The 11,640-nt window shown below is 57.8% G+C and overlaps 2 protein-coding genes across 3 annotated transcripts; one reads left to right on the forward strand and one right to left on the reverse strand.

The window, feature by feature from the left end:
* The first annotated feature begins 74 nt into the window (after positions 1-74).
* Positions 75-4,703, forward strand: ELOVL1 (ELOVL fatty acid elongase 1). Its single transcript, XM_044672698.1, has 8 exons — positions 75-315; positions 2,693-2,755; positions 2,843-3,033; positions 3,192-3,272; positions 3,362-3,418; positions 3,504-3,609; positions 3,697-3,833; positions 3,931-4,703. The coding sequence occupies exons 2-8, from the start codon at positions 2,710-2,712 to the stop codon at positions 4,141-4,143; spliced, it is 831 nt and encodes a 276-aa protein (XP_044528633.1). The 5' UTR covers positions 75-315; positions 2,693-2,709; the 3' UTR covers positions 4,144-4,703.
* Positions 4,704-4,855: 152 nt separating this feature from the next.
* On the reverse strand, positions 4,856-11,051 carry CDC20 (cell division cycle 20). Of its 2 annotated transcripts, none has more exons than XM_044672696.1 (8): positions 11,018-11,051; positions 6,990-7,180; positions 6,727-6,872; positions 6,342-6,570; positions 6,056-6,252; positions 5,866-5,960; positions 5,427-5,655; positions 4,856-5,340 (listed from the first exon to the last, which is right to left on the reverse strand). In XM_044672696.1, exons 2-8 carry the CDS (start codon positions 7,168-7,170, stop codon positions 4,918-4,920), a joined length of 1,500 nt encoding a protein of 499 aa, XP_044528631.1. In that variant the 5' UTR covers positions 7,171-7,180; positions 11,018-11,051; the 3' UTR covers positions 4,856-4,917. The 2 variants fall into 2 exon arrangements, with proteins under 2 accessions (XP_044528631.1, XP_044528632.1); XM_044672697.1 differs by having other exon boundaries at positions 11,022-11,044.
* Between the last annotated feature and the right edge of the window lie 589 nt (positions 11,052-11,640).

An 11,640-nucleotide genomic window follows, 5' to 3' on the forward strand; every position in this document is an offset into this window, starting at 1 on the left:
GTGGCGGCGGCGGCGGCGGCGGCGGCGGCGGCGGAGGAGGAGGAGGAGGCGGAGGCGGAGGCGGAGGCGGCGGAGGAGGCGAAGGAGGAGGAAGTGGCAGCCGGGCTGGCTCTGGGACGGACGGACAGACCGAGCGACCGAACGAAAGGAAGGACGGACGGACCGCCCTGGGCCAGGGCGCGCCCTTCCCTGCTCTCCCCGGCCAGGCCCTCCACCAGGCGGCCCGCCTCCGCCCCCTCCCCCGCCCCCAGCCCCTGCCCGTCTGGCCATCCCAGCGCCCGCCCCGAGGAGTTCTACGCGCGCTCGCGCGGCCCGGTGAGTTCCTGGGCCCGGGCGGGGCAGGCGGGGCTCGGGCTCCGGGCGCGGCTCGGCACGGGGGCAGGCGCGGGGCGCGTAGGGTGGGGCTCTGTTTGGCAGCCCCCCGACCCTCTTCCACTGTCCCGTCCCATGTTCCTTTTCCCTGGGCCGGGTCGGCCCGGAAGGGAAGGGGGGTGCCGGCCCTGGGCCTTCTCCAAACTCCGGTGGGGAGGAAGGAAGGAGCACGTGTGCGTGTGAGTGTGGCTCTGACGGTGACTGGCAGTGCGAAAGCAGGAGTGAGCCCGCGCCGCGGGCATGTGCCCGGAGGCCGCGGGGAAGGGGGGGCACAAACTTCTCCTTTGGGTGGCGCCCAGCTTTGTCCGGCATTCTAGGCCTCTGGCCCCTCCAGCTGTGTCAGCCTTCCTGGCTCCCTCTTCAGGCCGGGGGATGATGAAGGGCAGGGAGGAGTGGGGGGCCCTAGCCTGGGCCTGGCAGCCTGGAAGCCTGTCAGCTGACTGCCCACAAGTTTTGGCTGAACACCTGCAGGGGAGCCCCCTGACGCTGCAGGCTTGGACAGTGCCCCTCCTCCCCTTGTGGGGGGCCGGGGCAGGCAGTTTGGGGCCTGCCCATCTCCTTGGGATGCTGGACAACTGTTCTGGGGTGTGCCAGGCACCCAGTGTGCAAAGTCCTCTGGGCCCCTTGCTCTGGGCTTGGGTCTGGCATTTATTCTCAGGAATGCATGCCCAGCTCCTGAAACACCTCTGGGGGTGCTGTGCCAGGCACTGGGCTGGGCAGAGGGCTTTACCTATACTCAGGGAACCAGCCTCTACACTGACAAGTCAATACAAAAGTCTAGCCGCTAGGAGGGTGGCTGTCATGGGCATGGATGGCCTCTGAGGGCCCCTCCAGCCCCAGAGGGTCCTTGGATCCCTGCCATGACCCAGCTGAGCCTCGAAAGCCACCAAAACTTAACCTGGTGTGAAGTGAAAAGGGACTCCTCTGAGGAAGTGCCAGGTCACTCTGGCTAGAGAGCCGGAAAAGGACCTACCAGCAGGAGGGAGCCAGAAGCCCTCCTTGTCTCTGGGCCTTGGGCCGGGGACATCCCTATCTTTTTCTGAATCTTTGATGCCTTCTTTACGGGTGTGCAGCCCACTTGGGGCTCCTTTGCCTTTGTTCTGTGTCTCTGGGCCTGGCTAGTGGCCAGCCAGGGAATTCCAGAGGGCCCAGAGTGGCTGCCCCTCCTCTGACATTCCTGCCTGCCCATTGGGACCCCTCCCTTCAGAAAGGGGTGATTTGGGGGTGGCTGCTCCCCTCCCCCTTACATGCCAGGGACTCCTGCCACCCACTCTGCACAGGGCAGGCCTCTGAGGGGCCCAGGGGCATCCCCCATCCTAGGGCCAGGCCTTTTTTTTTTTTTTTTTTTCTTTTGGCTTTCTGCTTTTCAGAAGTTTTATTACATAGAAAGTTTGAGCTAAGCATCTGAACTAGCCCAATGTGTCAGGGCCAAGGGAAGCCCTAGTCAGGAAAGTCAGAGCAAAGCCCCATGGGGAGAACCTGCCCCCTCCCCTGTTCTTTCTATACACTGACAGCATGGGCAGCAGCCGCTCCCAATAGCTGGACACACTAGCCACGCCTGTCCCCAGGGTTCGAGCCCGGCCATTTCCCCCGTAGCCACCAGAGAACAGGTTTGGCAGCTTCTTCTCCCATCTTCTGGCTCTCTGGCTCCAGTTCGTGGGAAATGCAGTTTGCTAGAAAGGCACCCCCTGCCTTCCAGCCCGGGCTCGAGGCCCTGTGCACCCCCTGCCCCGCAGGCCCCTTGGGGCTCCCAGCCTTTCCGGCCGGCCGGCAGGGCCCCCTCGAGGGGAGAGCCAGTTGGGCCAGTTGGGAATGTGGCTGGGGAGGGGTCCGGGGACCGGGACTACTACCGGGACCGGGGTAGTGAGTCCTTTCCCAATCCTGGCAGCCGGCCCCGCCCACCCGCTCCTCCCGTCCCACCCCCCGGGCCGCTGACCTGTGGCCCGGATCCTCCTCGGACCCGCCCTGCGAGGGTGGAGGGCGGGGCCGCCGCCTGATCTAGTCAGACAGGTGCAGCTGCGGGCCCTGAGCACCTCAGAACGGGCCCGGGAGAGCCAGAGGTAGGTTCGGGCTGGAGAGCCGCGGCGAGAGGCCCCCGGGAGGAGCGGAGGGAGCGAGGCCGGGGATCCAGCACGGGAGATGATGGGAAGGGAGCGCCCTCTCCACCTGTCCGGCTGGGCTTCATGGCCCCTTTCCCGGCTTCCTCCCCTGGTCGCAGCCTCCCTCCTTCGCCCCTATCCCTTGCTGCCCCCAGAGCGCCGGAGGGAAGGGCAGCGGGAGCTGTGTGGGCCCGGGCTGACCTTCCCTCCTCCCTTCCCAGAAGCCTAGCCAGCCAGGATGGAGTTCGTGGTGAACTTTTACCAGGAGGTGATGAAGAGAGCAGGTGAGAGCAGTCCCTCCAGGCAGCCCCCCCACCCCCCCCCCCCAGCCAGCCTCCCCAGGGCCTGAGCTGGTGCTCGTGTCCCCACAGACCCCAGGCTCCAGGGCTATCCCCTGATGGACACTCCGCTGCTCATGACCTCCATCCTCATCGCCTATGTGTACTTCGTTCTGTCCCTGGGGCCTCGGCTGATGGCCAATCGCAAACCGTTCCAGCTCCGAGGCTTCATGGTCATCTACAACTTCTCCCTCGTGGCTCTGTCCCTCTACATCGTGTATGAGGTGGGTCGGGGGCCCTTGCCCTTGAGGGCTGCTGTGGAACCAGAACCCACACCGCAGGGGGCATCCTGCTTGGGGGAAGGTGGGCATCCAGGGCTGAGGGACTTGGGCTTCTGGGGATGGGGAGCAACTCCTCTGACCAGCTTCTTCCTCGGCCTCAGTTCCTGATGTCTGGCTGGCTAAGCACCTACACATGGCAATGTGACCCTGTGGACTATTCTCAGAACCCCGAGGCCCTTCGGGTAAGTAGAGCCCTGGGCAGGAGTGCAGCGGGGAGCCAGGGCAGAGCCCAGGACCTAATGCTCCTTCCTCCTTCCTCCCACCCTTGCAGATGGTTCGAGTGGCTTGGCTTTTTCTTTTCTCAAAGTTCATTGAGTTGATGGACACGGTGAGTATTTCTGTGTTTGGGGTGGACAAGGGGCAGTGCATGGGGAGGCCAAGCCTCTGCCCTGACCACTACCCGTCCCCTACAGGTAATCTTCATTCTTCGAAAGAAGGACGGCCAGGTGACTTTCTTGCATGTCTTCCATCATTCGGTGCTGCCCTGGAGCTGGTGGTGGGGCATTAAGGTGGCCCCAGGTGAGGAGGGGATGGAGAGGAGAGGGAGAGGAGGGAGGAGGCTCAGCTCAAAGGCAGAAATGCACTGACTGTCTCCTTTGCTCCTAGGAGGAATGGGCTCCTTCCATGCCATGGTGAACTCCTCCGTCCATGTGATCATGTACCTGTACTATGGGCTGTCTGCTTTAGGCCCAGCCGCCCAGCCCTATCTCTGGTGGAAGAAGCACATGACAGCCATCCAGCTGGTGAGAGCCTGTTTCCCAGCCCTGAGCCTTCCTGCTTTGCCCCAGCTCCTTCCTAGGCTCTTGGCCCTGAGCCGGGTCCTCTCTCTCTTGCCCCCAGATCCAGTTTGTGCTGGTCTCCTTGCACATCTCTCAGTATTACTTCCTGCCCAGCTGTGACTACCAGTACCCTGTGATCATTCACCTCATCTGGATGTACGGCACCATCTTCTTTGTGCTCTTCTCCAACTTCTGGTATCATTCCTATACGAAGGGCAAGCGGCTGCCCAGGGCTGCCCAGCAGAATGGGGTGCCCAAAGTCAAGGCGAACTGAGCCAGGCTGGTCTCACCTGGGCCCTCGCCCACCACCTAAGTGCCTCAGGGCTGCGCCGAGGGCAGCCATTCCATTTGGGCAGGGGGTCTTGCCTATCCACAATTGGCATCTCGGTCTCTGCTGGTGGGTCACAGGACCTGGCTAGTGCAGGAGGACTGAGCCGGACCCTCCCCTCTTCCCACGAGCTGGCACACAGGGACCACAAGCACCCCCTCTCCCAGTACCTTACCCCTAACCACAGGGGCTCCCTTGCCCTCTGCCACAGCACAGCCCTGGGGGTGGGGGTGCAGCTTGAGCTGGACATGCCCCCTTCCCCCCCACCCTGGGCCAGCTTGTCTGTCTGGGGAAAGGGAATACTCAGGGCTGGCCCCAACCACAGGCCTGTGGCCTTTTAACTTTTCTCACACTGAAGAGGTCAGCAATAATCTTCCCCTGGTCACCGGGGACTTGGTTCTCACCCCACACATGCCCTAAAGTTGGAGGGGCTCGGGGTTGGGAGAACACGGCCCACAGGGGCTGCTCACTCACATGTGTCTTAATTAAAGTGACAGGAAACATCAGGGGACTGGTGTGTACTATGTGGCCAAGGGAAGAGCTGGGCCGGCCCCAGCTTATTCATCTAGAAGTGTCTGAGGAGAGTGGACTTTCTCCAGTCAAGCCCTCCCAGGTGGTGCCCATATTGGGGCAGAAGAGAGGACAGTGGAGGTGGCAGGCGACACATGTCTTTATTAGAAAAATAAAACCCAGGGAAGTGGGAGGGAGCTGGGGCCGGCCTCAGCGGATGCCCTGGTGGATGAGGCTGCTTTTGGCTGCACTCGCCTTCTCCCGCTCCCGCCGCTGCGCAGGATCCAGCTCAAAGCAGCGCCACAGGCGCAGGGTCTCGTCAGCAGCGGCTGAGGCCACGGTACAGCCGTCGGGGCTCATGGTCAGGCTCAGCACTCGGGCCGTGTGACCTTTGAGCTCAGCCACCTTGGCCATGCTGGGGTACTTCCAGATGACCAGCTGGTTCTGGGCAAAGCCATGGCCAGAAATGAGTTCTTTGTAGTGTGGGGACCAGAGGATAGCGCACACCTGGGACTGGGCATCCACAGCACTGAGACATGCCCCTGAGCAAACGTTCCAGATGCGGATGTGCCGGTCGCTGGTGCCACCTCCGGTGGCCAGCACGTTGGACTGCCAGGGACACCAGGCCACAGCCTAGCAGAAGAGGGGAAGAACAAGGGTTAGGAGGGCACCAACCCCACGTGGCAGCCCCCCTGCCCCAAGCTGCCCCAGCCTCTCACCTTGACTGCTCCCACATGCTGAGTGAAGGTCTGCAGGGGTCCCCAGCCCCCATCGCCAGGGGCACTGGGCCACACGTTCACCAAGTTGTCATTGCCACCACTAGCCAGGTAACGGCCATCAGGGGACCAGCGTAGGCCACACACTTCTTGGCTGTGTCCACTCAGTGTGGCTACATGGTGTTCAGCCACTCGGACATCGTGGTGATGGACGTGGCCAGACCGAGACCCACTGGGAGGAGGAGATGGCTACTAAGATGGGGACTCAGAGGCCCTTCGTACCCCCAGCTGTCCAGTCCAAACAAACCTCGCCTCCCTCCCAGCAGGACCATGCATGACAAGATGTGTATGTGTGTGTGTGTGTGTGTGAGGGAAAGGGAGGACTGAGCCGGATGGATGGAGTACACTCAGAGCCTTCGGGGACGAGGGCCCAAGCTCAGACCTGGAAAGGATGTAGCTGTTCCAGGACAGGGCGCCCACACGGGCTGTGTGGCTGCTCATGTTTCGGAGCCGTTTCTGCTGCTGGACGTCCCACAGCTAGGGAGAGAGGGATCGATGATCAGAGGCCCTGTCTCAGATTGTTGCTGCCCCTCAGGGCCCCTGGGGGTCAGGGAGGAAGATCTGGGCCTCACCTGAACCTCTGCACTGCTGGTGCCCACAGCCAGGTAGTTTCCCTCCTTGATCCAGGCCACAGAGGACACATAGTCCCCGGGCCGCTCTGTCTGCAGCAGCTGCAGGATCTCCCCGGAGCCTGCACTCCACAGGTATACTGATGTGTCCAGAGCCACAGCCAGCACGTTGCCACAGCTCCAGTCCATGAGGTTCAGGTCTAAGGCAGAGAGTAGAGGGAGGCTGCATCCAGGATTACTGACTCTCCCCATCTCGCCCTGACTCCCAAAGCTTCCCAGGGCCACTCACAGTAGTCATTGCGGATCTCGGGGGCGTCTAGGATTCGGTCAGGGAGGGAGGGGATGTAGCGACAGGTCTTCTTCCTGCTGGAGCCTGGGGTGGCCTTCTGACTATAGAGCACCCGAAGGCTGTTCTGATAGCCCTCAGGGGCATTCTGGGGCTTCCCACTGAGCCGGAGGATCTTGGCTTCTTCCACATCGAAACCATTCAGGTTCAAGGACCAGGCTTTCTGCTGCTCCTGAGGAGGGCAGGGGTCAAGGGCAGGAGGGTCATGGACCAGCTTTCCTCCAAGAATGCCCTGCTCTTGTCTGTGGGCAGGTGACTTCCCAGTGGCTGCATGTCTTGTTCAGTGTCCCATCCACCCCCCACCCCCCCGCCCACCTCCCCCACACACCTTCCTGGTGGGCGTGTGGTTGGCTGGTTGATTCTCCTTGCTTAGCAGGAAGCTGGCTACCTCCATCTGGGAAGTGCTTCGATGGGGGATGTAGCGATCCCCCCCGGCTTTACTGGGGGTGCTCTGTGTCTTAGAACTAGATTTGCCTGAGAAGAAAGACAGGCTGGAAGGGTTTGTCCTATCCCATGACTCCCAAGCCAGGCCACAAAGGTCTGTTCTTCACACATTCCCCCCATCCTAGCCCCAGGTCCCCTTGTCCTTACCAGGAGTCCGGCCCGGCGTTCTACTAGAGCTATGGGATCGGTTGGCCGTGCGCATTGGGGAAGGGGGTGGCCCAGGGGTTTCCTTGGCTTTGCGCTGCCATCGGGCAGGGGGTGCATTGACAATAGATGTGTCCAGCTGGAGCAGTGAATGCAGGTCATTCTCAAACACAAACTGAGCCATGGTACCAGACCTGGAAACAGAGGCCAGCAGTCCTCAGAGCTCTTGAGGAGACGCAGGGAAATGACCAAAGATGAAGCCCTCCATTGGATTGAGAGCCAGGCCTAGAGATGGGAGGTCCTGGGTTCAAATCTGGCCTCGGACACTTTCTCGCTGTGTGACCCTGGGCAAGTCACTTAACCCCTATTGCCTAGCCCTTACCGCTCTTCTGCCTTGGAGCCAATACACAGTGTTGATTCTAAAACAGAGGGTAAGGGTTTAAATACAAAACAAAACAAAAAAACTGTGGAAGGAGGTGAGGAGCCAAAGATGATGGGATGGGCACTATAGACATAAATTGCAATTGCAGGGATAAATGTCAAAGTCCTACAACTGAGCTTAAACAATCAATAGCACAAGGACAGAAATCAGGAGAGAGCAGCCCAGAGGAGGAAATTGTAGAGCAAGGAGAAAGTCTAGGATAGATTGGACCTTTGGAAAAAGGGAGGCTAAAAATGAGAGTGGAGGCTTTATCCTACTGGAAGGAGAAAGCCTTGGAAGGCTCTGGAGGCTGGGAACTTGTTTGGAAAAATACTGCAGACTGTATTTCAACAGACTTGATTTCTTTTGTAATGCTACCCATTCTATGCATTTAAAGAAGCTTTCTGAGAAGGCATGCAGAAGGTCAATGTCAAAACATAATTAGGACTTTCAGCCTTAAGAGTATCTAGTAATAGCTAGTGTTTGCAAAGCACTTTACATGTTATTGCACTCGACTCTCAGACTCTCATGATACCCCAAGGAGGCAGGTGCTGTTTTTTTTTTTCCTCCATCTTACAGATGAGGAAATTAAGACCCACAATGGGAGGGTTAGTGAACTGGCTAGGGTCAACACAGCTGGCAAGTGTCAGAGGTAGCACTGGCACTGGGGACTTCCTAACTCAACACTCTGAGCTGCTATCAGATTTGTAAAGAGTAAAATGAAGAACAGGAGAGGATGGGGCAGCTAGATGGTTCAGTGGATAGAGCCAGTTCTAGAGATTTGGAAGTCCTGGGTAGCTGTGTGACCCTGGGCAAGTCACTTAACCTTCATTGCCTAGCCATTACCACTTTTCTGCCTGGGACCTGATACTCAGTATTGATTCTAAGACAGAAGGTAAGGGTTTGAGGGGGAAAAAAAAGACAGGGAGAGAGAACTCTACTTGAAGGACACTCCAGACAACGGCAAAAAGAGGATCCAGGGGAATCTTGTGTTCAAGGGCAAGAATCAATCAAGAAAAATGTCCCAAGCACCTAATATATGCTAGGAATTGCTCTCTGGGCTGGAGCATAAAGACAAACATGGAAAAGGAGCAGTGCTCAAGAAACTAAGTCAGTGCAAAATATACATATATAGCAGGGAGGGCACCTACATCTGAGCCTATCAAGAAAAAAGTTTAGGAGGCAGCTGGGTAGCCCAGTGGATTGAGAGCCAGGCCTAGAGACAGGAGGTCCTAGGTTCCAATCTGGCCTCAGACATTTCCTAGCTGGGTGAGGCTGGGCAAGTCACTTGACCCACATTGTCTAGCTCTTACCACTCTTCTGCCTTAGAACCAATACATAGTATTGATTCTAAGGTGGAAGGTAAGGGTTTAAGAAAAGAAAAAAGTTTAGTGGTTGGGGGCAGCTAGGAGGCTCAGTAGATAGAGTGACAGGCCTGGACATGGGTGATTCACCTACCCTCATTTGTTTAGCCTGTACCCTTCAGTCTCAGAGTTGTTACTAGGACAAAAAGTAAGAGTTTAAAAAAGGAAGGTGGAGTGGAGAAGACAGGGGTGAGTGGGAAGGCAGTGCAAAGGCTGGAAAGGCTGGGACACAGGTGTAGGAATATTAAAAGTCTGCTGAGACGTAAGTCAAATGCTATAAAAGAAGGTCAACTAGAAGAGCAATGAATGGGGAGTCACAGACTCTTGAGGATGTGGTCAGTCTACCTGCTGTGGAAAGGCTGGGAAGAGAGAGGGCAGGCAAGGAGACCAGGCAGGAGGTTGGGACATCAGTGAAGGGTAAGGAGCCTGCATCAGGGGAAGAGCTGCCCACTCTGCTGATTTGGGGAGGGGGGGTGAGGTGCCAGACTACTCCTCAGCTCTCACTACCCAGGTTCTTTCCAGGCTTTTTGACCCCAAGACAGTCCACAGGCAATAAACAAACATATGCTAAGAACCTACCTCTGTACCCCACAATGTAACTAGCTGGCAAGGCAACACTCAGGTCTGACCATTTTTGTGGGGAAATGCTCTTATCTTTCATTCCCTCCTTCTGGTGACCCCACCAACTCCAGAAACTCCAAACTCCAGACAAAGCTGTAGTCCTCCACTACCTATTACTTGCTTGTTAGGCATCAGGAACTGGCAGGCACCTCAGAATCAGCATCTCCCTTTCTCATAGAAAACTCCCTTCCAGAGAGGGGCTCCATCCTCCCGTCCTCATCTCCTGGCTCTTGGACTCTTCCCTGTACTCCCTACTCCTGCCACCTCTCCTGAGAAGTACTAAACCTCCTCTGGGTAAGCCTGCCTGCAGCTTCCACACAGCTACCAACAAGATCCTGCTACACATAGAAGGGGTGACCATGCCATTCCGTCTACCTAATCCAGTGGGTGTCCACTGACTTGAGCTGGTATCAAATAAATTAAAACTTCTCCAGATTGGCATTTAAAGCCCTGGCCTCCAGGACTTCAATCTACCTTCCTAGCTTTAGGAAGGAAGCTCCCCATATTATTTTCCACCCTTCTTGTGGTTTCTCACTTCTCATCTCTGGCCTTTTGTCCACCTCCTCACCTTTATTTGCAAGTTTTTCCTCCCCCAGGCTCAGGCCAGTGGTTGCCTTTTCCATGGTTTCTTTCCTGACTTCTCCCCTCCCCCCAGTTTATTTTGGAAATAATGACCCAGTAAGCCCAAGACACATCTGTCCCTCCTTCCCTTTCTTAAAAAAACAAAAAACCCTTTAGTCCCCATCTTAGAATTAATACTATGTTTTGGTTCCAAGGAAAAAGAGCTAGGCAATGGGGGTGGGGTGGGGTGGTATTAAGTGACTTGCTGAGGGTCACACCAAGGGGAGTTATCTGAGGGCACATTTGAACCCAGTCTCGGCTCTCAATCCACTGAAACACCTAGCTGCCCTCATTACCTCCCTTTCATGGTGCCCAAGAACAGGGATGCCCAGCTGTCCAGCCTGCTGACCATAAAACACCCTCGATTCAGGCCTGAGCCATATTGAAATACAACTGGGAAATGTTTGCCAAAATAAAGAAGCTTCGGATAAGGCTGCATTTAAAAATCTCGAGTCTTTCCCTACAGATTGGTACCACCCGCTATGTGGGTCCAGCCCCACGGAGCATCCCACACCCAAACTCTTTCCCAAGGGCTCCAGTCCCGCAAGCCTGGTCGCAATCTTCTCCCCTCCCCAAGGTCAGGCCCTGATGCCTCCTTTCCCCTCACTTTCGGTTCTTTGCTCCAGCTACCCCCCTGCATGCGGGAAAGGAGTCCTCGTTCCAGCTGGCCATCCAGGTCTTCTGGGCCGCACCCCCTTCACGCCCCTCGCTCATTTCCAGGTAGAGTCCGCCCGCGTGGCACCGGACCAAGGAATGCTCCATTCCGCCCCAGGGAGGCCCTCGCCCCTCGGGCCGGCCGCGACTTCCTCAGACCCCAGGGACTCGGGTCCTCAGCGGCTCCCACCATCCTCCCCACGATCGTCGGAGCCTTGACTCAGCAAGCCCTCACCTCTCTCTAACCCCAGCTCCAGTAGGGCCTCCGTCCGTCCGGAGGGCACGCAATTAGCCCATAATCCACGCTCGGACCCAAGCCCTCAATTCCCTCGCACCCGGCCTCCTCGTACCTACGCCCAGTCTCTCTCCGTCCTCGGCCGCTGCTGCCGCCTCCACTGCCCGCGTAGGCAGGGCATTTCCGGCCGCCGCCATTTGAAGGCTCCCGCCGCGCTCCCATTGGTCCCTTCAAACTCAACGGCCCCAACTGCCATCCGCCATTGGCTCCAGGACTCGGGGCAGGACTTCCTCCGAGACCCACCTTCCTCGCGAGAGGCTGGAGACGCCGACGGAGGGCGAAGCCTAACGAGGAACTGAGACCAATGAGAGATCGGAGCTAAATGAGGGCGTGGTCTCATGAGGAATGGAACCAATGAATTACGGCTAAGGCGGGGGCTTATTACGAATGTGACCAATGAAGAGCCAGATCCGAGGCTAAAGCGGAACAGGAGGCAGAGTGGAGGGGAGAAGCTGGGGATGTGTGTGTAGATGTCTAACGTTGGGGGTATATTAGTGTGTGTGTTAAGTGTGAGGTGCCTAATGAAGGCCTGGGGTAGCCCAGGGTCCAGGGGGCGCCAGGGCAGGACTCGCAAGCCTCTGAACTCCGGGACCCCTCTTTAGATCTTCTCCCACCCCGGATACTCTAGGCTGTGGGGTGCAACGGCCTGAATCTGGATGACAGATCATCCCTGCTGCT

This window comes from Gracilinanus agilis, chromosome 4, assembly GCF_016433145.1.
Source record: "Gracilinanus agilis isolate LMUSP501 chromosome 4, AgileGrace, whole genome shotgun sequence".
Classification (NCBI taxonomy): domain Eukaryota; kingdom Metazoa; phylum Chordata; class Mammalia; order Didelphimorphia; family Didelphidae; genus Gracilinanus; species Gracilinanus agilis.

What these genes read in the sequence shown, in the direction of transcription:
- ELOVL1 (XM_044672698.1), top strand. Translation starts at nt 2,710, where the DNA reads ATGGAGTTCGTGGTGAACTTTTACCAGGAGGTGATGAAGAGAGCAG. An exon ending in TCATTGAGTTGATGGACACG is followed by an intron (nt 3,419 to 3,503) that starts GTGAGTATTTCT and finishes CGTCCCCTACAG; the next exon opens with GTAATCTTCATTCTTCGAAA. An exon ending in ACATGACAGCCATCCAGCTG is followed by an intron (nt 3,834 to 3,930) that starts GTGAGAGCCTGT and finishes TCTTGCCCCCAG; the next exon opens with ATCCAGTTTGTGCTGGTCTC.
- CDC20 (XM_044672696.1), bottom strand. Translation starts at nt 7,170, where the DNA reads ATGGCTCAGTTTGTGTTTGAGAATGACCTGCATTCACTGCTCCAGCTG. An exon ending in CCAGCAGTGCAGAGGTTCAG is followed by an intron (nt 5,961 to 6,055) that starts GTGAGGCCCAGA and finishes CTCTCTCCCTAG; the next exon opens with CTGTGGGACGTCCAGCAGCA. An exon ending in AACAGCTACATCCTTTCCAG is followed by an intron (nt 5,656 to 5,865) that starts GTCTGAGCTTGG and finishes TCCTCCTCCCAG; the next exon opens with TGGGTCTCGGTCTGGCCACG.